The 24,331-nt window shown below is 42.5% G+C and overlaps 1 protein-coding gene across 2 annotated transcripts in view; it reads right to left on the reverse strand.

Annotated features, from left to right (window-relative positions):
- The window catches only part of NTN1 (netrin 1), a 151,915-nt gene that overhangs the window by 46,265 nt on the left and 81,319 nt on the right, over positions 1–24,331 (reverse strand). For both annotated transcript variants that reach the window (XM_066617665.1, XM_066617664.1), the window contains exon 3: positions 17,703–17,891. In XM_066617665.1, coding sequence (XP_066473762.1) covers positions 17,703–17,891 — 189 coding nt within the window. The remainder of the gene's footprint in view (positions 1–17,702; positions 17,892–24,331) is intronic.

The following is a 24,331-nucleotide window of genomic DNA, read 5'->3' on the forward strand; positions in this document are numbered from 1 at the left end:
TTTTTGATAAGCCTTGGATTTCTTATTAGAACCCTAATCATTTTCTAGTGATATTACTCCTGTCAGTAAATAGCCATGAATGGGTTTTTATTGGAAGTGTATGCCTCTTTATTAAAGTGGTTTGACATCTAATTTTAGGTAACGTCTGCGTTGGCTCGGTCATGTCATGAGAATGGATGATGGCCGGATCCCAAAGGATCTCCTCTATGGAGAACTCGTGCAAGGAAAGCGCCCTACAGGTAGACCACAGCTTCGATACAAGGACATCTTCAAGAGGGATCTGAAGGCCTTAGGAGTGGACCTCAACAAGTGGGAAACCTTGGCCTCTGAGCGGACCGCTTGGAGGCAGGCTGTGCAGCATGGCCTTTCCCAGTTTGAAGAGACACTTGGCCAACAGTCTGAGGCTAAGAGGCAAAGAAGGAAGGCCCACAGCTAGGGAGACAGACCAGGGACAGACTGCACTTGCTCCCAGTGTGGAAGGGATTGTCACTCCCGAATTGGCCTTTTCAGCCACACTAGACGCTGTTTCAGAACCACCTTTCAGAGCGCGATACCATAGTCTTTTGAGACTGAAGGTTGCCAAGTGCCATGTGTATGTACATGTTTTGAAGATATAACTAGTTCTGAAGCAACCAATAATTCTAAATTCAGTTATATTGTACTGTATCCATTTTGTAAAAGTTTGATTTTAAAAACCCAGATGCAACTACTAAATTGTAATTCAATGCACTATTATCTCCATCCTTTCCGAAAAAGAGGTGGCAATTGCTAGGACATATGTATTTACACACAACATCTATATTACATGTGTATCATATGTTATATTATAGATGTTATAGGGACATAATGAGCACTTGCACTCTCCTCCCACCATCTGAAAAGTGGGACCACAGTCTGTTTAGAAAAGGTGAAACACTGGCCTCTCACTATTGTCTGTTGGGGGAGGGGGAGTTTGCTTCTGTTTTTTGGCCCTTTCAAGTAGCCCAACCCTATGAATATTTACTCAGAAGTAAGTCCTAGTGAGTTCAATAGGACTAACACTCAAAGAAGTATGCTCAGGATTGCCCTTCCTTAATATATCAGAATTTCTGAGATAACTGCATATATAGCACTTTCAGCGCCTAGAAAAATGCTATATAAATACAAATTATGATTACTGTAGCTTCCCTCCCTGATTATATTATGTGTTTCTCCAAGATGCCACCTACGCTTCATTGCCCCAAAGATTCTACATTAGTGACCTGGTGAGAACTGAAACATTTTACCTGTGTGTTTTCTTCATCCCAGTTTTCATTCTTTTGATTACTGTTCAACAAATATGTTTCTTCAAGTTGCCATGTATATGCATTATTAAAGTTTGTCCTGCTTTTGCATACAGAATTACAGATTACCTGTTATAACAAATGCTTGATTTAACATTTTGGTTTGTTATCTAAGCTAAGACAGATAGGGTTCTCTTAGGGTTATCTAAGAGCTAAGACAGATAGGGTTCAGCGGTTTTTCCACATTCAACCCCAAAACATATGTTATGGTTTGTAATTGGACTTTCTTCAGAATTTGTCCTTGGTTTATACTGTTGATGCTTTTCTGGTGGTTTGCATTGCAATATCATAGTATGTTGCAACAGGTTGCTATCAACCAGGTTGAATTTGCATTGCTTCATAGTTCAGTGAGTCATCAGTTACATCCAGGCTATTTGATAACTGTATTCCAAAAGAAGACATGCCAGCAACACTTCTGAAGTTCACAAAATCAGTGAACATTTTGTATCAAGGTTTAGGTAACATGAATCAGCTAAATCTAATGGACATCAACATTGGTTGTAAATGCTAGTTCAACCTCCCAGAAATACTCAATAGTCTCTGATTCATAACCCATAACTACTCCTTTGTATTCCTATCTTCCCCTCTCCACCATGGCTCTTCTCAGGTGGTGAATACTTGGAGCTCTGCTTGCATTTTCTTCAGTGAAACAAGCTATTTCCTGAAGCCAAATACCAAAGCTGTGACAAATGAAAAGCAACTGTGCAAGTGCAGAGCTCCTATTCCAGGAGCTACAAGCACATGTGCTGAGATATTATAACAAAGCAGGGAACCCCTGAATATTTCTCAACCATTTTCTGACTGAGCTGTGTCACAAGGGAAGTTTAGCAAACATGTCGGCACAATGTTCTGGGAATTACACCGGAGGTCAGACATGGTTCCAAGAAATCTTTGTCCTGTTTACATCCAGATGTCTTTCTGGCCTTTATGAAGGACCACAAAAAGCCTCATCCTTGTTTTTCCCCAAGGACCTTTCTGTTTTATGTGCAAGGAAAGTATGACAAGTTTCCAAAACTTTCCCTCAAAAAATTCAGGAGGAGAATATCCCAAAATTTTTTGAGTGCCACAAAAAATTGAGTTCTGTGTTCCAGACCAACATTAAGTCTAAGGAGCAAATGCACTGCCTTGTAGTCTTTTATCCCCTTGTAGAAACAGAAAGCTAAAGTATTTGAGGGAAAAAAGGGGGGAGTTGTGGGGGAAGAAACCACCTGCTCCAGAACGTCACCATCTGAAGCATAAATGGTCCAAAGGGAAAGAAGTTGGTGATCCTTTCTTGGACACACAATTGCACTAGATGTAATCTGGGTGGAAGTGTGTAAAGCCATTGGCTTCTCTGGAGCCTTAAGACATCTGCAGCATGAGTTGATTTTTGGCATCTATGTGACTTCACTCTGATGTTGACACTGAATGTAGACAGCCATTAGTTTACTGGATTCATATTCAAGGAGCTGGGACTGAGGCCTCTGCCGCCAAAGTTCAGAGACAACAGAGTGACTGACAAAATTACTCAACTTTCACAATGTTGTATTCATACTTTTTAGAGATAAATCGTTCCTTTTTTCTCTTCCATTTTCTAGCATCAATGACTAATAAGGGGTCATAAAATTAGTACCATTATAGAGATTAATAGCTCAATCCTATGGGTGCCTCATTGATGGAATGAGCGTTCCATCAGGGGAAGACCTATTTAATCAGTTTAGTGGCTGCAGTGATAACACACAAAGCTGGGTCACCAACTCAAAAGGTTGGCCATTGTATGCGTGACACTGGAGCACCCAGCCATCACTAGAGGAAGTGAGCTGGCATATGGGGTGGGCTATGGGCAGCGAGGGGGAAGATGGGGTGGGGATCAGGGCTACTGGGAAAAAGTTGGGGAGGACAGGGTGTGGTTGTTGGTGGCAATAGGGCCATCAATATCCTATGTCCTTCACCCAGTCTCACCTTGTCCTCTTGGGTCCACTTGCTTGCTCCAGTCAAAAAGAAGGTGCAGAATTAAGTATGTCGGGACCCCTCCCAGATGCCCTGACTTACCCTGGAGCAGGCACCCTATGCCCAGGGTGGGGAGGCTTCCCTGCCCTTGAGGGGGGGAAAGAAGGTTGGCTCACCCCAACCAGACAGAGGGAGCTGGCAGGCCAAACAAGGAACACAGAAGGAAACAAGCCAGGCACAGGAAAGGCCTTTTCTGCCCCACCTGGAGGAAGGGGAGGGGCCAAAAAGGGGGCGGGCTTGCTCCATAAAACAGGGAAGCCAGGGATGAGAGGCAGGCAGTGTGAAGTGAACAGCTCCTGCTCCCAAGTCAGGTGTGGCAGCTCTGCTAAGGAGACGGACAAGGGTACTGGAACCCCTTCCCCTCCAGCCACTCTGAGGCCTCCCTGGGGGGTGGAACAAGCCTGCTCCAGGCCCCTCCAGGGGTGGGCCCCTACAAAGTAGTCCTAGGAGGGACTATGGCACAGTAGAGTAGGTAAATAAGAATTTTGTTTACTTACCTTTCCATCATGCCATGGTCCCCAGCCAGCCCACAGTATACAGCAGAGGCCAGCAGGCTGACTAATGATAGAATTGGGCCATAAGTCTTTGGGGACTTCAGGAAATTGAAAACTAGTCTTCTTATGTAGCTAGAAAAAAACTGCAACACTACATGAGTTTATGTGAAAACAAACTGCGATTTAAAAATCCTTTAAAGTTAATGAAAGAAAAGGTAGTCAGGCGGGATGCCTAGGCTGCCTTCCACTGTTTCCTCTTGATAAGAAAGGTCTCTGTGCATGTATGGCTTGATTTTGCCTCAAGTATAATGTATTTGCAAAGGACCTGAGGAAATAGAATGCCAGATTTGGGACTAGAGAAAAGATAGACAGGATTAATCTGTCCCTGAAAAAAGAAAAGTATGAAAGCTTTAAATCAACAAACATTACAAAAATGAAATTATTGTTTGTAGTTCCAGGGAATTTTATAAAGCTGATCTATAAAACTTGCTGAAGGTACTGAAGTGTCATAGTGACTTCATGACTTGGACGTAGTGCTTTTAAAATAATTAAAATACTTTTAACTGTATGTATATCTGATTTTAACATTTTTTAACTCAGTTGGAAAGCACAGATTCTGAGCCATGAAGTTACTACGAGTACAACACTCGCTCTTAGCTCACAAGCACATTGGACTGCATGTGTTTATCTTTTGATAGTATTTTTCAGGAATGCAGTTTGTTGCCATCGTGATGTAATATAATATTGCAAGCCCCCTGTCAGTGCATTTTGTCAATTATTGTTTAAATTCTAAGCATTAGATGGACTTTACTTTTAAATAGTTGTGGACATTTGAACTTGAGTACAGCATATTTGATCTGAAGTTATCAAAATGATGTGCAAATATCATCTCTGTATGAAAGCAACAGGACTTCCTCAGAGCCAAAAGAAACCTCGCATCTCTGCGCATGTGAGAAGGGCAGCAGCTACTGAATCCAGGGGGAGCAAGCTGAGCAAAGATCCCTTGCCGAAGCTTTGAAATTTGGCTGAGGATTTCTGGTTCAGAAATTTAGGAGGAAGATTGGCAGTCTTAATTAAAAGTTTAGCCTGCATTAAGCCAACTTGCCGCCTTTCCATATGTTAAATTCCACTGTTTCTCACTAGGTTTACATTGGCAACTGGAGCATGAGTGCATTCATGGTTCATATCATTCATCATTTTTTCATCAAAAGCATGGAAATCCTTTCCCCAGTGTGCAGAACAGTTTTACAGCAATACTATAAAACCCGAGAGGGGCTCTGTTTCAATAGAATTACATTAGTACCAGTAGCCTGGCAAATATCAGAGTTGAAATTAATCAGAGGGGCTTACAGAACCACCTCCACATAAACTAGTGCACAAAAGAATGGGTTGACAAAGGAAGGTGGTTTGGAGCTTCCCTATCATCTTCACTGGTTCAGAAGGGGACCTCCTGAAGCAGACATGACATGGAAAGCTCTCCTCCATTGTTTCCTGCTAAATAAAAAGTTGCATTTGTTCTGATTTCCCGTTCATCTCCCTGATCTGAAATCAAAACTAATGCAACTTTTTATTTAGCAGGAAACAATGGAGGAAAGCTTTCCATTTCATGTCTGCTTCAGGTCAGCCCAATGTCCCTCCTGCACCACTAAACCGAACTCTGTTGTTAATAAGTGTTGCAGTAAGCAAAAGCAGAACAACATTTTTAGAGTCAGCAGTGTCTCTTAACAGTACTGTATGGTATTATAGTTTCAACACAGAGAAAGTGCAGCAGAGCCTTTACACTACTAGTGTTTATATTAGTACTTTAATGTGTTCAAAGCACTTCATATACATTATCTCAGCAATCCTTACAATAACTCTGGAAGGCAGGCCAGTATTCTTATTCCCACACTGTTGATCATGGATGGTGCAGACACTAAGGGCACAATCCTAACCCACTTTCCAGCACTGACATAAGGTCAATGCAGTCCTGAGGTAAGGGAACAAACATTCCCATACTTTGAGGAGGCCTCCGTGAGTGCCACCCACCTGCAGGATGCAGCATATGTCCCATTGGCACAGCTATGTCAGTGTTGGAAAGTGGATTAGGATTTGGGCCTAAGAGATACAGGTCGTGCCTCATTATCCACTACGGTTCCATTCCAGAACCCCCAGTGGATTTTAAAAAAATCAGTGGATACCAAATCAGTGGAAAAATAGCTTTAAATACCCCCTTCCAGGTTTCTTGCTTGTCCATTGTCGTCCCAGATTGTATTGGTATAGACACTATACTGTATTCAACCACTAGATGGGGTGAATAATGGAATCTAGTGGAATGAAAGTATAATTATTTAACAGCACAAGTGTGGGAAATTGGATTTTGGTGCTTTTTTCCTTGTTACAAGGCATTTAAAGGTGGACCTCAGTATCAGTGGTGAGTCAAATCAGTGGATACCAAATCAGTGGATACCAAAGTCCCACCTGTAGTAGAATGTCTACGACTGCCTAAGGTGATGGAACTACATTTCCTAACAACCCCAGCTGCAACCTATGATTCTGACCTAGAAAAGCAGAGGGGCCTTGCTAGAGATAGGAGAGGTATAAAGAAGAGCATCTGAACAACAGAGAGGGAGAGTTGCAGCCTGGGAGTAGGTTTGGCAAGGGCTGGTGAGAAAGAGTCTTGGCTAAAGAGAAGGATTAAAGGTAGTTCTCAGTCTCTTGTTGCACAGGCTGTTCTGGGGAAACCCTGGAGAATATTTATTTAAAGGATTTATATCCTGACTTTCCTGTGCTACAGCAAGTGCTGAAAGTGGCTTACAAATACGACACTAATACGTTGTATAGGTGCCTGGCATGCTGCTGCACCTGAACTGGCAGCCAGAGGCCCAGCTGAAGAATTTGTTTACCACCTGTTTGGATCGTGTTCTTGTGGCCCACCCCCAGGAGACTGAAGACTTTCCTGTCTTATCTACCCTATTAAGCTCCCTGTTATAATAATCCAGGGGTCAATGTAATTGCTGGAGCCTACCAGCAGAGAGGCTGCTACTATTGAAGTGCCTTTGCCACTTTCCTCCATAGGCTGCCATAGTACACTGCAATTTGTGCTCACATTACACTAGTGAGTTTGAGGTTGCAGTGACATTGAAGCTGGGGATTTCCCAACTCACACACAACCACGTTTCTTAGGGGGCATAGGAAGCTGCCTCATACTGAGTGAGACAGTTGTCCCAACTCGGACATCTGTCAAGTAGGTGTGAGAAATGAACTTGGAGACTGCTGAGATGCACCAGGAGGAGGAATATCACCAGGAGCAGTCTTCCTGGATAGCCAAACCCACACATGTTGAAGCTGAAAATAAAGTAATGTGTGGATGTTCAGATGTGCCTAAAAGTCAATTATAGATTTCATGTGATTGCCAAGTTTACGAAATGTAGTACTTTGTTTAGCTCTGATTTGGGAAATTCTAGATTTAAACGTTAAATCTTTACCTTAAATAAAATTTTTAGAAATTAAGCTTAATGTTGAAATGGGACAGTAATTAAGGGTCCAATCCAGACCTGTGCATGCCGGCTCAACACTGGACTCCTTCATTCTTTGCCAGCAAACAGTCGCCACAGAACTGAGTAGTCCCATTGCTTCCTGCGTGACCTTGGGCCAGTCACTGTTTCTCAGCCTCACCTACCTCACAGGGTTGTTGTGAGGACAAAAGGAGGGGAACAGCTATGTACACCTCTCTGAGCTCTTTGGAGGAAGGGCAGTATAAAAATGTGGAAAATAAATACATTGCGGGGCTATTTCCCTTTCCTGGGGGAGTCCCCTTCCCCTTAGGAGCTTTCAGCAGCTGCCCGACGCACTCAGGATCCCATGGTAGCCATTTTGGCACAGTGGGAGCCCTGCGTACTGGGCAGCTCAGGATTGGGCTGTCTGACAGGGAGAGGATAAGAGCAGGTGCCTTGGATCACCCCTTAGTCACGCCACCTCGCACTCCAGTGCCTAAAACAGCAGTTCTCTTTTGCATTCACTTCCAGGCCTCTCCCCATTCTCTCACCAGGATGCCTTCTTGAACTGTTGGCATCTAATTTCTGTGCCTGACCACCCACTAGCATCTAGGCTCCTTGTTTCAAGGCTTTGCCCCGGTAGGCCTTGGCATGATCCCAACCCTGCCACTTCATGTGATATCCCTACTCAATCTGTCATCTCTTTTCCTGCTGTGTGGCTTGTTTCCAAGTTGCAGTAAGGAGCTCATCCAGTTTGTTGGCCTAGGAAATGTCTTCCATTTGCTTTAGTACGATGCTCTCTGCATGGCAGAGAATTGGAGCAGACATTTTTTTCATCCATGAAAACTAATTTTTGCAAAAAGCAGACAGGAATAAAGAAATTTTCGAACAAGTCAACAATGATGACATGTTCTCAGTGACTTAAAACAGTCTTTTTAAAAAGATTTTGTTTTAGCGCCATTTTATTAAGAGGCATTTTCTCTTTTGTTTGTTCTGCTGACAATTTTCACGTTTAAACTGATTTTATAGATTAGCATCCATTCCACTTATTCGTTTGTTTTTCTGGGTTTGCTCCTGCTGTTTTTTAAAATAATAGTCTCCAAATTAAGGCACTGCATGGTTCTGCTCTACCTGTCAAGAATGTTTAACATTCACTAATGGAGCTTTTTGAAATGCACAGATTTTCACTTTGCAATTTCTATTTCGCAACTGCAACATTCACTTCAGAACAGAATCTGAAATTAAATGTTCATTTTTTAAATCAACTAGAACGAACTTAAAAAGAACACTGCAAAAGTATCAACATATTTTTATGAAGTGTGTGTGTTTGCTTTAAAGACAAAGGGGAAAAACATTTCATGCAGATGTGTAAGTAAAAGCAATTATACAATTTCAAGATAAGACATACTTCCACAAATCAAGTTTATTTTGACACCACCTTCCAGTAAGTCCATCTTTCTGTTTCCTTAATAGTGAGTCTGTTGCACATTCAGAAATACCAGCCCGGATAGTACAGAGTGACAGATGGGAAACAGAAGGGTGAGGAAAAGCAGTTCAGCGCAGCATGTCTGTTAGAGTGAATGGATGAAATTGCATTGTTATGTTCAAACACCCCACACAGAGTCTTAAGAGAATGGCAGGGAGTTACAGGATCGTATCGGCCAACATATACTTGCAAGAATGATAAAGTTTGCTGCATGCTTGCCTGGCAGACAGTCACATAACTGGTACTTTCACGAAGCACCGATGTTTTATTAGATGTACTTGTTTAAATGTATTAAATGCAAGGGCAAATGAATCAGGGTAAAATGGTTGAAAGAATCAAATCTTATGGAGAAACAATATATGATCTCTAGGATGGAAGGTGAGCTGTTGGTAAAGCTGATGAGAAATGCAATGAGTGAGTTAATCTCCTAGCGTAAATTGTGTTCAGATCACATGGTATTTCTAGAAAGCTCAGCCTGATGGCAAATTATCTCCTTATGTGGACATTAATATTGTTATCAATGGAAGAAAATGGTTGAGAATATTAAATGGTAACTCTTCACAAACCTGTGCCAGTACAGTTGTTTTCAAAAAGTGCAAAAGCAAAACATAAAGGACACAAACAATAAGGAACCCAGTTCTAAACATTCACCTTGACCTCAGAGGAACTGCTCTTTCTGCAAAATACCACATTAGCCTGTCAACATTAAATAACAACAGGAGGCAATCACAAGAAACTTCAGTTCTCCTACATAGAGTAGTGGGTGACCAGATAGTAGCCTAGTATTTTGTTCTCCTTACATCTGTTCTCTGATAGAGGAGGTTGTCATGACAAGGACTTAAAGAAAGACAAATTCATCAATGTGCCCCTCTCCCATTTCAGAAGCAACGTGACACACGGAATCATTCACTATGAAGCTACTTTAATAAAAAATAATATTTTCCAGACGTGGCATATTTCACATTGGCTTAAATGTAAGAGATATTCAGTTATGGTTACATGTTTTGGGGTTGAGGGACCTTGAATGAACCAATGACAGATTAACAAAGAAAAGGGCTTTTCCCAATTCTGAGTATCCTGCTTGTCTTGGTGTTCTGTATCAGTCAAAAGCTCTAGACAGTCAAACAAGCCAATGTGACCTATATTCTATAATGGCTGTCTCATTTCATGGGAGTTAATCAGACCCACAGAATGATGAATGTGGATTAGGTTGGGATCAGGTTTGGTTTCACTGGACCATAAATCAAATTAAATTAACCAGATTCACAATAGACTACCAGTCAGATGGACTATCCTGGATAGCTCCTTCCTGCTCAACTGGGGGGGGGGGGAAAGAGTAGAGATTTGGATTGAGTAATCTGAACCAACATGATGGTGCTTCTTCAAGGAACAAAATAAAACACATGCACTTTTGTACAGTTCAGCTGGAAGAAAAAGAGTTGGTTGAAAATTATAATATAACAACAATCATCCAGTAGTAATATAGATATTGATTTCTATTCTGATAAGTAATCAAAAAACAACAAAGTTACTATTATGTCAACAGGAAACATCTATAGGGCATTCCAGAGAACCATAATAAGCAAACTTCAGACTCAGCGGTCTTTTGTGTGTGTATCTGTTGTGAATAAAGTTGGTTCCGAATGAGGAGCTTTCACTGAAGTACTCACAATTGTCAATCCTGCAGCACTTTTGAAGACATTGCTTTCTCCTGCACAAAGACCTTATATTTATTTTGCCTAAATTTTGTAAGCACGGAAGAAAATAAATATGGCAGGCTGATCAGAGCTCTAGAAGAATGGTTAGAGACTCAGATGGAAATGCTGTTTCTGGGTTGTGCCCAAGCCTGGCCCAAGTTGAAACACTACCTGAACCATGCCCTTTAATACCTCTTATTTTTTTCTACTCCCCTAGTTTCTTTCATGGACAAGGTTAGGACAGAACTCTCTTTCCTGGCTTCTAGTTTTCCCATGTACCTGCATAGGGAAAAAAATATCTATGGAAGAGTCTTCAATTGTGTGAGGATCCCACATGGAGTTTATGTAGTGGTATAGTCCAGAAACAGGTTCACACCTCATCTGCTGTTTGTGAGAACTAAGTCAAATAATGAGTAGAGAGAGAAAGAGAAGGCAGCAACACAGAAAACACTTGGGAGGGGAAAGAGAGAAAAACTGCATAATAATCTACCTGCTTATGTAGGAGGTGGCAGGTCATAACCCTTTCTGTAATTCATATCCCTGATCCATAATTGTATTCACTTTCTTTGTAGTACACCTTTCTTTTATGCAGGAGCTCAAGGCACCATACAAGGAGTTCCCAGGTGGTGTCCCACCCAAGCACTGACCGGGCCCATACCTGCATAGCATCAGGAGTGGTACTGAATCTGCATCATGCACATTCACATCGGATTTAAAGTCCAACTGCGTCAAGGTCACTAAAGGCAAGCTGCATATGTTAAAACTCACTCTCTCCCTCACATATTCAAGCATGCAGCCTGGCAATGAAAGCTGTTTTGAGGCTCTGCCAAGATCCAGCGTTTCATTTAATTGGGAACTTTTCTTGGTAAGGATGTGGATGTGTGTGGCTGTAGAAGCAAAAGATCAGGAAACAGTTGCAAGGTGAGAGAGGCAGGGGACTGTGCCAGGCACTGAAGCCCAAAATTCTTCACTCTCCCCACTGAAACTTCACCAGATACTGCTCATACATTTTAAAAGCTTTTCTCCACATCCATAAGGGCTAGAGTCATGAAATGTGTATTTTTTTTTAAAGAATGCAAAAGTTCTCAGGAGACTGAGTTCCATTCTAGATAATAGGTTTAACACGTAAGAAGTAATTCTTTGAACAGGTGGATACTCATATTTGTTTTATGGCAGAAAACCTTCTTATTAACTGAATATTTGTTTTCCTTAGCACTTCCTGGTTTTAGCCAGTGCTGGAAGTAGAGCATCTAACTGCAAGTGGTCCTGTCCTGTCCAAGGTGAGGCCATGTCCTGCATACTCAGGTTCCTTGAAGGAGGGAAAAGCCCCTTCAAACCCAGTTTGTATCCACTTTGGTGGCTAGAAGTAATATTAAGGGCTGACCCAGCCTAAGCTACCATCTCACAAATTCACTCCTGTTCTATGGGAGGGGTTATAAAACAACACCCAAGTGACTACAAGATGTTACTGAAGTTGTTAGGGAGTGTTGGAGGATGCTGGAGAGTTATCTTTATGTTTTAGAATATCCAGTGGTTCTGCCTATACTTTCCAGGGAACCTGACTGTCAAATGAACGCCATGAAAAATTTCATCTCCGTGATCCCATTTCAAAGCCCCAAGGAGGAAAAAAGAGGTCTCACAGATTGCTGCAAGAAAATACTCAAAAGGTTCTTGCAGATGTAAAGATTTCTCCTCCCTCCCTCCTCCTCTCAGCATCCTCACATTTTATTAGGAAAGCAACCATGTGTTCAGTTTCCCTTTGTTGGTTGCATCCTTTGTTACTTGGTCTGGGACTCAGTCTTATATTGTTAGCCTGTTATGACACATATCAACTCAGTGTTTCTATGCTCTGCCAACAACTGATCAATGAGCAAGATGGCTGAGCAGCTTGAAAAATATTACATCTGTTGTGTCATATCTGCTTCCCTTCCACTACAGGCTTGGATTTCTTTGGTCTCTCTGAACCGCCTGCTCTTGTGGACTCCGAACCTGCCAAGCAATGATGTCAAGGGATCTTTTCTTCCTCTCTTAGTGCCCACATTCACTGCTGTGGCGGCTGCCTCCCTTCACCCCCCCCCTCGCAGCTGAAATCCCGGTTTAGTCAAAAGGTTCAGGCTGTTCTGAGTGGTCCACATTAGTTGGGCATGTTTCCTTTCTAACAGATGAATGAGGTGGGTACACAATACATCTGCCTCCCACAGACATACTCATAGCTGAAATACAAGGCCCTGCCCAGAGCAGAGACACACAGAGCTTGGAGAACATAAACAGAGTCACTGTATGCCTACAATTATGCCATGAATCTAAAAATTTGGCTTCTATATTTGTATTCTTGAGAATCTCAGCTTTCAGTTCAAACCCTTGTGGTTCCAAATATAACATTTATAAAGGAAAAGCAACATCTGCTATAAGCTCTGAGACTAGAGGGGGGCTCTCAGAGGAGATTCCAATGAGCAAAGTTCTTGCTGTTTCCCTGTTCAGTCCCATCTCTATAAACAACAGATATTCCCAACTGCTTTACCTCACCTGCCCCCTACCTGCCAGTATCTCACTCCATCCTCCCTTCCACTATTAGTTTGCAATTTAGATAGAAAATAGTATGTTTAACTTTACTGTGGCTGGCACTACCTTCAATAAACTAGTGCCACTACTGCTGATGCTGTACAGAGCTTAATACATTAAATGTGACTCGATTCATTAGATTTTTTAAAAACTGAAACACATTTGTGTTGTTTTTGTACTTCCATCATATTCCTCCTGTTGACAGAAGTTAAGGACTGAAGCAGAACATAAACATTTACAGATGGCATATAGCTTTATATGGATATGAAACCAGGATGAAAGGTAAAGTGGAAAAGAAAGGAGACTTGAGGCTTTTAAATTACCACTGGAAAAGAATGTGTAAAGTGAGTTTAACAGAAAGAGAAACAAGTAACCTACTATGGGATGAGGTGTGCTGCAAATTGAGGAGCAGATGTGATGCAGTATGACCGAACACTTTCAAAAAAAATCATAGAATAGTTTAAAATTGGTGGGGATTCAAAGAAGAGCAGCAAAAAGATGGCCTGGATACCCACTACATAAAGAATTTTTAAAAATAGAATAGCAGAGACATGGGCTCACCTGAAAATACTTGTGCAAGGAAGAGAACAAAGAAGAGTAGGTAGAAATCAATCTACAAACTTAATCATGAAAAGAAGGTCAAGTTCATTGTCAGCTTGAACAAACTGGCTTTGTAGTTTGGAGTATTTTTGTTTCTGATTTTTATAGTCACCTCAGGTTTAAGTAAGCAGATTACTCACTATCAATTGTCAGATTCATCCTTTCTTCCTTGTGATTATGATAGTAAGAATGTGCCTTCACTAAAGAATTCCTGGCACCAATTTATTAATTATTTCTGTTGTTACCAGCATATCTGGTGATCTGATTCTTTTAGGGCAGTGGTGCCCAAACCCAGTTGCAGACCTCAGTGAGCCCCAATCTGACCCATAGTGAGCCCTCGGTCCACCAGAGACTCCCCCTCGTTGGCCCAGCACAAGTGTTATTGGCGCAAGGGCCAAGTGTTGAAGAGCTCACGCATGAGCTGGCAGCCAAGTGTTACAGCTATCGCAAGCTCAAACATATAGCTCAGGAGCTTTCCTCTGCGGCCACTGCTGCTCTCCTCTGCAGGCACTGCAGTGCCCACAAGAGCAGTGTGAGAGAGCCTTCCACTGCAACCACCCTCTATCACGGCCACTGCCAGCATGCCCTCCGTGGCCGCTGCCAGTGAACCAATAACACAACCACTGCTGCTTCACGCCCTTCACAGCTGCTGCTGCTTCATGCCCCCTTGTAGAGGGGCTGAGGGATAAGTGGAAGTGCAAGAGTAGCAGGAGAGAGGCCTCCACCATGGCCACAACATTGTACAATTCGTGAGTGCCTGGTGCCTCCCATTTCATCTCTTGGTGATGCTTCTATTTTTTTATTCTGCTCTCTCAGATGTGGAGGGAATGGGGTTGAGTGGGTGGACAGCATGGCTTCAGTCTGTGTGTTCCATTTCTGTTTTTAAAAAAAACTTGGAAGTGCCTGGTGTTTCCCATTGCATTCCATGGTGATGCCCATTTCATCCATCCAATTTATCTGCTTTTACTTTTTTAAAATTCTGCTGTCTCTAGTGGGGTGGGGGTTTGGTCAGCATGATTTCATTCTGGGTCTCCCTTTTCTGTTTGGAAAATATTAGAAATCCCTAGTGTTTCCCATTTCATCGCTCAGATATATCTGCTTTGACTGCTTTTGTCATTCTCAATATGACAAAAGTTGGTTGCAAAATGTTTTTGACACTTCAAATAAACAGTAACAATGTTAGCACTCATTAAGGTAGGAGATCATTCTGTGGGTCCCTCTGTTATCAAATGGACACCGGAAAGCAGTCATTGATTTCTTAGTCCTCTAGAAACAAAAATCTATTTTCCTGAAAGGCCAGGATTCTTAAATAATTCTAACAAAAATCCCCCATCTCTTGATATATGACTTTTCAGAAGAAATAACTGCATAAATTCCATTTGGGGGGACTTCACTTTCAAAGAAAAAAGAAAATTAAACATCAGGGGAACAAATCTAAATTTTTATTCCTTGAGCTTCTCAATTTACAATTGTATTAGAAATACTTTTTTGCTATTTTGTCCAGAGTGTGAACTTGTTTGTATATGAATCATACTTTTCCTTCTCTGTGTGTGCGCACACAGTGGATCAGTGTCTATGTATATTTGCAAAAGAAATGGTCTTTGTCCTCCCAGATACTAAGTCTGTTGAATGGAGCCCACTGTTTGCTGGTATGCACACCTGTGAGAAGGGGAGGGAAAGCGAGCTTTTTGTTCTTGGTGCAAGAGGCCCATTTGCTGATCTGAATAACCTCAACAATCCATTCACACCTTTGTCTTTCTTCTCTTATGTCTGAGGTCCCTTTTCCACCTCTTTGTTTTTACTTGTCTAGTCACACGTGTTCTGAATAGCTGCTCAAAGCCATTCAGCATTTCTATATGTGTGCCTGTGCTTATGTGTTTGAAGGGCAAGGGTTGTGGGGGAAGAGGAGGAAAGAAGACTGATAAGCTGTGACAAGTTGAACAAAACAGACTTCTGATCTTTTTCTTTTAAAAGTCCTGAAAGCATTATGGTTTCTTGGGCACAGCTCGCATACTCCAGACAAGTGGAGCTTTCAGAACTAAACTGGTCAGACCTCCTTTCCTAGTTCCATATTTCTAAATTATGCCTCTTTTGAAACAGGTTCCAATAGGGTAAATGGCTACAGGGGAGACATCCCTGAAAAATCACACATCTCCCATGGGGGAAACACCCACTGGATTGCTCCAGTACTCCAAAAGTCCAATAGGTAAGAGTGTGGGAGTAAAAACTGGGGCAGCCCAAGCAATGTTTCTTTCTTTCTGGAACAAGATTCCCAATTCAGCCCCCAAAAGGGTACCTAGTAACAACATTTGCACCCCCACTTCTGTGCTCACATTTGCAGCCTCCTCTGACTTCCCCTCCCCCAACTCCTGTGAATTCTCCGGCCCCAGAAGAGAGGGGCATCAGAGGAGACTGCTGCTGTGAACACAGAAGTGTGGGAAAACTGCTGCTATTGCTGATCACACGTACACCCCCCCCCCCCGTCAGAGACAGAGGAGCTGAATCCTCCTCAGCAGCTGTGCATGTGGGAGATGTCCATTAATGAGGGGGGAAAATGTACAGTGGCTGAGAGCTCCCAGCAACAGAACTAATCAATGCCCAGACTCAGTTCTGCTAGAAGCAACCCAAGGAATTTGGTATTTGGTACCAAGCAGTATGGTACCTCACATTTGCAAGACGTGTATGCTGTATTTTGAAAAAGAACTGTTTGGCAAGCTCTTGAGCTTGTACGTCTGACTAAGGAGAAAACAAGACTCCAGAGATCAGTTCTTTCAAAAACAGCCTTTATCTTTTGCCTCTAATTTTGTTCAAGCTGATTCTGCTGATGTTTATTAGACAGCTCTGCTTTTTTTCTATATGACAGGAAGTAAAAAAAACAAAAACAAATTAGAAGCTGAAAGAAGTCACTTCAAAGTTAGAATTCTGAAGTATCTTCTTCCCTCACCCAATTTATGGAGCTCTTCCTCCTCATGGTAGAACCTCAGTGTTGTACATTCTGCTCCTGGAACATTGCCTCCTGGAAAACTGTGTTCTGAACAAATGCATCCTGCTCTTGGACAGTTGTGTCCCAGACATTTGTGTCCCAATATATGTATATTTATATTAGATGTACGTTCTATTTTGGAAATGCAAAGGTAGGGTTAGGGCTGAGATAAGAAGGTTAGGATATATAACATGGGGTTATATGTTATATATAGTTATATAGTTTGTTGCCCATTTATAGTGGGATGAAAATAACTGGGACACAAAAAACCCAGATGCAAATGTCCAGGGATGCCAGTGACCAGGACACATTTGATCACAACAGAACCATCCAGGAGACAAATATGGTAGTACCCCATTGATTCATAAACAATATTGGCTGTATGAGCTGTCAGTGACTCTCTAGTGTTTCAGATGGGGGCTTTTCCAGTCTGAATATAGCAAGGATCGAGCCTGAAACATATATACACAGCAGGTGCTCTATCACTGAGCAGTGGTCCCTTTGCACACACAGAACATTGACTTGTGTTCAAAACACACTCCAATGCATGGTTCTTACTCATCAAGGTTTGCAAAAGGCTAAGCTGTACAGGTGCTGTACAGATGTATAAAGAGTGACCTGTTTCCGTAGCTCCCAACTGTCCACCAAGGAACATGCTCACAAGACTTTGCTCTTTTTACCAGTATGATAAACAGATCTGTAGACAAAAAACTTATTTTAGGAAGCTATGATTAGCATGTTGGTGCCTTGCTGTATATGCTTATTTTTTATCAACCCCTTGATGAGCATGACGAAAGAAAAAAAATGGAAAAGGTAAAAAAGATACGAGAATTAAATTCAAAAGCATATGTTACAATTTGACACACTTGATATAAATAGCTAGAAAGGAAGACAATAAAGATGCAGTCCTATGCATACTTAGCTGAGAGTATGCTCCATTTAAACTCAGTAGAACATATTCAGTGAAACTTCTTTCTGAATAAACATATGTAAGATTAGCCTGTAAGGAGAAGAACAGCTACAAGCATGGCAGAGGAAGAAAGAAATGAATAAACCTGTGGTTTCCTGGTTGTTGTTGCCCTGGCACACATACCTTTGCATGCTTTCCTGTGGGTAATTGGTTTGGTCATGTCCCGATAGTAACCTTCCTTACAGTAATGGCAATGACGACCCGCTGTGTTGTGCCGGCAGTTCAGGCAGACACCTCCACTCTTGCGGCCAGATAATTTGTAGAGTTCCATATTAAAACGGCACCTCCTGGCATGTAAGTTGCAATTGCAAGCTGAAAAAAAGAAGAGACAAAAGTGGAAATGTTGCTGCTACTGACCAACAGTTCTTATCTGTTCTGCACAACAGATAGGTTTGCCCTTGGCTCCAACAATTCTGAGCATACCTGAACTGACACTCAGCATGTCCTGAGCCCCAAAATGGGATGCCATTCCACACTGCAGAGAGTAATCCCTAATGGTTTTCGGTGTTTATGTCATGCTACTGTCTGGGGACAAAGACTTGCTGTTTGCTTCATTACCAAATTTCAGGCCTGAAAATTAGTGTGGCTCCTTTGTTTTTTCTTCTAGTAGCCTTAACTTTAGTATGGATTGCCAATCTGCCTCCCTACTGATGTCCTAATTCTTACCTGTGTGTCAAGATTTGGGCAGATCAGCAGAAATAATCTTTATTTCTGTTGACACTGGTGCATTATGTTTTATGTTTTTTGTACTGTGAGGCTTGCTGGACCTTGGTGCCTGCCTGCAATTCCAAAGCCACAAACCATGAAATAAGAGAGTTTCCTTAGTAAAGGAAGTGCTACCTGATTCTAAGTGTCAGGATTTCAAAGGCAGCTCTTAATAATTCCCTTGGGGAAGGTGGGGGGGGGGGACGGACAGGACACTTGCAATCTAATTCTGAGAGTGTCTTTATAACTTCTTGGTCCCAAAGTACTCGGGAATGTGTCTGCAAAGTCAGTCATACAATGACCCCAGAGAAGGAGTGAGTTTGCATAAAACCGTGTACATACTGAATGTGTCTGAAAATGATGTTGGCACAACTGAGCAGATGTTTTGCATCTGAAATAAAAACATGGGTGTGTTTGGCACTTTCTGGATTCCTTAATTTCTTTCCAGAAGACTTCTGTATCTGGTGTAAAAAGACAGGCAACATGGCATATACCATTTTTGTGCAGCGGCAGGGGTACCTTTCCCAAACTGCTACAATGGCATCCACCCTGATCCAGCATTAGAAGTTTAATAATGGTATGCTGATAATAGACGGGGAGGGAAGTGGGTGAACTGCTGCAAAAGGAAACACCTGTTCCCTGCACTTTCTAATTCGTAATTCCGCTGCTTTCTTTGATCCCATATAAACCAATTGGAGTGATGAAATTCAGAAGCCAAGATTATGGACAGCTTCTGGGCTAGTCAGTTTCAGCATTAACGTTGCGCTAAAGTTTAAGCATTCAGTTGTGCTACAGGACAGTCCGCTCTGTTCAAACAAAAATAGTTTTATAAAATATACAATTTTGTTTAAACTGCGAAACTTGAGAAGGTTGCCGTGAACTCTTGTTTTTCTTTTCAAAAGGAATACATGAACACTCATGTGGCTAAAAAGATACTGCATGCATTCTTAACCACATGTTTTAAAATGTTATAAATTAGTGGGGAAGGAGTGTGTTGTGACTTGGGCTAATCAGCATATTGATGTTCCTACAGTACAGAACTTGCCGAGAGAATGCATAAGCCTGCCAGCAAGTGCAAATTAGCTCTTTTCTTTCCCCTCATCCACAAGTTGTGCACAGGGTAGCATTAATGCCATACTCTGTACTATGTATGCTTCCTCAGAAGCTTTGCTATAACATCTTCCATCTGAAACAGTTTAATCAAACTGTTCTAAATAGAAGGAAAACCAAGATCTTAATTCTGTAAAAAAAAGGCTACAGGCCTGATGTGTTCGCTATAGGTCTAATAAATTCAGAGCATGAAAATCCATGTTTGACTGAAAGAATTCAGGATCAAAATATAACAGTGAAGGATGATGTGGAGTGCTGTAAAGTCGTAGACTCCATTCAAGCTTAATAGCCCAATCCTGAGCTGCCCTGCAGCAGCGCCAAAAATGGCTGCCGCCACATCCATTGTACTCCAGGCAGCCTCCACCGGCTCCTCGGGAGAAGAGGACTTTCGTTCCCCTTCCCCCGGTAAAGCGAGTAGCCCCACAATGGGACTACTCAATTCTACATCGACCCAAAGGTAGGTGAAGAATCAAGAGCCTCGGTGTCGGATGGCGAGCCCAGCTCAGAGGCTCTGAATCCAGTGGAGCAAAGCTGCACTGGTCCCGCCTCTCCTGCCCTGCCCCCTCTCCCTGGAATGCCTCCTCCCCACCCTCCCCGAAACGCCTCCTTCCAACTTCCCCCACACCCCCACCTATTTCTCCGCTGTCCAGCAGTCCACGTGACCACCGAGCAGCGGAGCACCAGTGCTAAGGCCATAAACGTGCCTTATGGCATGTTTGCAACAGTACGTGCCAGCGGTGAACCGGTGCACCAAGCTCAGGATAGGGCTCTAACAGCCCAATCCTGAGCTGTCCGGGGCGTGCAGCTGCAGCAGCTCCAAGAACGGCTCCCGCTGCATCCTGCATGCCTCAGCCTGCCGCAGGCGGTACCTCGGAAGGTAAGGGAAGCAGCCCTGCAATGGGGCGGCTCACTTTACCGCTGACCAAAAGTCAGCAGTAAGGTAAAGGCATTCGTGTAGGGCACCGAACCCCACACAAACGCCCTGGATCCGGCGCAGTGGAGCTCCACGGGACCCGCTTCCCTCCATCCTCCCGGCATGCCTCCCACCCGCCCTTTCTCCACCTCCCACCTCCCCATCACGCCTCCTCTTCCCCCTCCACCTGCCTCCCCCCTCCCTGGAATGCCTCCTCCCTGCCTGACTTAGGATTGGGCTCCAAGTCAGTCATAGTTAAGTCACATTGAAACGACGGGATTTAAATTAGCTGTGGCTAACTTGTTCCATTGGTTTCAAGGGACATGGTCAAGAGTAACTTTAGCAGGATTGGGCCCACAGTGTTTTGCAATAAGAGCAACCCTTTGAAATAATGGATGCAATTTTAATGTCAAAGTATTTCTGGTCACTCCAGTTTAACTCTGTGACCTACTACACTATTATTAAAAGTCTAGTTTTCCTTGCTTTTGCTCTCCAATATTTATGAGGAGAACAAAACATTTCCTGTTCAAACATTTAACACATAAACTCCACTCAAAATTTATTTAACACAAGAATCTGAAACCTGAATACCAAACTCATAATTTCATTTCAGCAAATTTCTGTCTAATAATTCTTGATTACAAAATGAGTCAGGGAGCCTGGGAGAAACTGAAAGAGGTGCTGCTCAATCACATGCATAGGCCTCAAATGATTAAAGATGTGTCATGGGAAGTATTCATCCATACCTTCTCCCATGGGCTCTGTGCAATTTAATGATGTGGCCCTTAGATAACAGTAGATCGTTTCTGAGATGAAAGCAACAGCTAGGGTGTAACTTCACACTCCCTCATACAAATCCTGATGTGCTCCATCCCTTCCTTTCCTGTCTGCCTGGCTTTAGTAATACCTCGTATAAACCTTTCCCATGGGACTGACTCCAAGATTACTTGGGATATTATTAGATTCAGCAAAGCTCCAGACCCAGATCAAGCATGCTTCTCCATTTACTGATTTGCCAGTTTTGTTTACCTTCCACTCTTCCTGACCTCTCCTGTTCCACTGCTTCTAAGACTAACAACTCATAATACTGCATATTACAAACATGTTGTTTATTACAGCAAATCTGAATCAACTTTTCTGCTATAGATGCATGACCAGTTATCCAGCTTGGCAGAAAACATGAGCTGTCTGCACCTCCCTGGTTTCCTCCCCACTTATTTCTAATCTTGGGCAAGGTTTGGAATGTAGCAACATAACAGTGAAGGGCTCTGCTTCCTTATCACCAAAATAATCATTGGGAAATCACTCTGCTGTGCCAACTCACTGGGGTTTTGTTGTGTCTGGGGTTCTGTCACCATTGTCCTATCACACATTACAACACCTCCTAACCACTTTAGATCCAGTGCAGACACATATGTAGCTATTTATTCCTTGCCCTCATCATGCACCTGTTTGCAGAAACCAGGCCCCACAAATCACACCATCCCTTGGAATGGCAGTTCATACAGGCTCTAATTTCATTAGAAAGGGGATGGATTAGAAATCCATTGTCTTCCACTCTGTCCCTGAATGTGCCCAGCTTCTGAATATCTTGCCGCTGGGTTGGGCTGGCCTCCAGCCAGCACTCCTTGGCAATTATACTCTTAGCCTGCTGTGCTTTATGGTGCCCAATGAGAAAAGTGGCCTTGCTGAGAAATACACTTACCATTTCCCCCTTACAGTAACATTCAAGAAAGAATGAAGGCTGCCAGCAAGTTTAATAAGAAAAACTTTAGTTTACTGATGATGACCTAGGAAGTGTACAGTCAATAACCTATTGCTCCCAAGTAACAGAGAACACTGTGCTAGGAGGAAGGATGAATTGACAGTAGCATTGTTTCTTAGCAGCTGAATTTTGAGGGCACTGATAAACATTCTGCACGGAAGCAAACTGTGCAGTGGCTACTCATCAATTGCATGTGTTATGTTCAAGGGCAGGGAACATTTTGCTGGTGCAGACCCAAGGAGAGTAAGGGAAACGGAAGAGGAGCGGGAATGAGAATAGGATCCTGGCATACACTGGTGTCACTGGGATCCACTTCCTCCCTCCCCTGTTCCACCTCCTGCCCACCCTGCCCCCACCACTGTTCTTGGTGGTGTACCATTACTTTGCTTGAGTTGTCCATGTGTGGCTAGGTCTACTTCTTTTCCCCACAAACCAGAGTTTAAAAATACTGATGAACCTGAATCATAACTGAAACCAAATAATTAATGATTCAACTCCCTAGTTCCAACCGCTGCTACTTTTTCTCAAAAAAAATGGTAAAGACCATATCTTAACTTGCCCTTCCTATTCCCCATTCAGGTCCCAGGATGATCCCAAGCAAACATACTCATTTACAAATTTAGCAAGTGATTAAACTAGATTCAGAGCTTATTGTCGTACTTTCCCCAATTTTGAATTCTAATGATCTAGAGATGCTAAAAGGCTGCGGACGAAAGGATTAATCATTTGGACCCTGTTCTGCCACTCCAAACCCAAAGCTTCTTTCCTTAAGGGCTCTACAAACACAAAAAGGGGAGGGGGGAGGGAAAAAAGCATCAAAAACAGCAAAGGCAGCTAGATGGCAAAATGGGCATAGTACCTAGAGTTTCGCAATGATACCCTTTGCTCTCTGCTTTTCTCTTCTTACTGATTAAACTGGGCATAATTGGCGGAAAAAATAAGTCTTCACTGCCATTGTCCAAAATGAGGAAGCCCAGACACAGCCGTTTTGGGACAGCTACTCTCTCAGATTCATAGGAGGCCCCAAATACAGGGAATCCCTTAAAACTCAGCTATTCCTGCATTTCAGACTGCATATCTGAAGAAGTTTAATTGCTTACAGGCTTTGACACAGGCTTTGCATCTCCTACAGATGCCATGGCTGATGCGTGTTTAAAACACAAAACCCTGTTGTAGAAAGGAAAGCAAATGGCAGCCAGGTCCAGTTAGAAATGCCTAAAGGCTTGTTAAATTGTTTATTTAGAGTTCAATTGGAATCCACTTGGGAACAATTTGTCCACTTAAGCTATTTGTCTGTTCACTCACAATCTTATCTGCTTCAGATCTCTGCTACAGCTTTCCCTGTTTGCAGGAAAAGCAGAGTTCTCTCCACACAGAACTTTCCCCAACTCCTAAATATTCTCAAAATAAAGTATTGTTTGTTATTCTTGCTGCACAGGTTGGTCATATTAAACTGCATTTCTAGGATTGCTAGATGAATCTTCACTTCAAAATTCTTGTATTTCATAACAACACTTCATCATTTTTGTAGGGCCAACAGAACATGTTGTGAGCCCCTCATCATGTTAGGATTATTTCTGGATAATGTATATCTACCAAACATTTTTTTTTTAAAGTCTAGAGACTGGTTTCAAATATTTTTAAACACATTCCTGCCCTCTTCCTTAAAAATTGTTAGCAGAATCATTCCATGGCTGTAACCATGTTACAGAATCTACATGTTACATTTTCCAGCAAACTATAAGTAGATTTTATGTAACATAAGAACTATTCTTGTACTTTTTCCTTCTTGCAATTATTCTATGTTGCATTTCACAACTTTAAAAAAGGGGGATTTAATTGACCGGTCAAAGAATAGCCAGGCATCTAAAACATTTATTAGAACAGAAACAAGAAGAACTGCAAAACAGCTGGCTTCTAGAAGATTCCACTCCCTCCCAGAGCATCATCCAAGGTTACACAGGGGCCCTTTTCCTCTTCACATCAAGTGCAATTATCCCATAGTAGGGCATCAATGAGCTAATTCCCCTCCCCCTTTCCTGTCAACCCTCAGCTGGCCATATATAGTGCTCAAGAGCAACATACCTATCCATTACAGTGAATGGGAGGGTGTGTTACATTTAGTGGGCCCAGGTTCGGAAGAACTTCCTATGCTCACAGCACAATACTACTGTGGTCTGGAAATGCCACTGGAAATGAAACCTCTGATTTAAGGCACCTTTAACCCTCTGGAGGTGGTGTGCTCCACTTGCCTCTTGA

Source organism: Tiliqua scincoides, chromosome 2, assembly GCF_035046505.1.
Source record: "Tiliqua scincoides isolate rTilSci1 chromosome 2, rTilSci1.hap2, whole genome shotgun sequence".
In the NCBI taxonomy this organism is placed as follows: Eukaryota; Metazoa; Chordata; class Lepidosauria; order Squamata; family Scincidae; genus Tiliqua; species Tiliqua scincoides.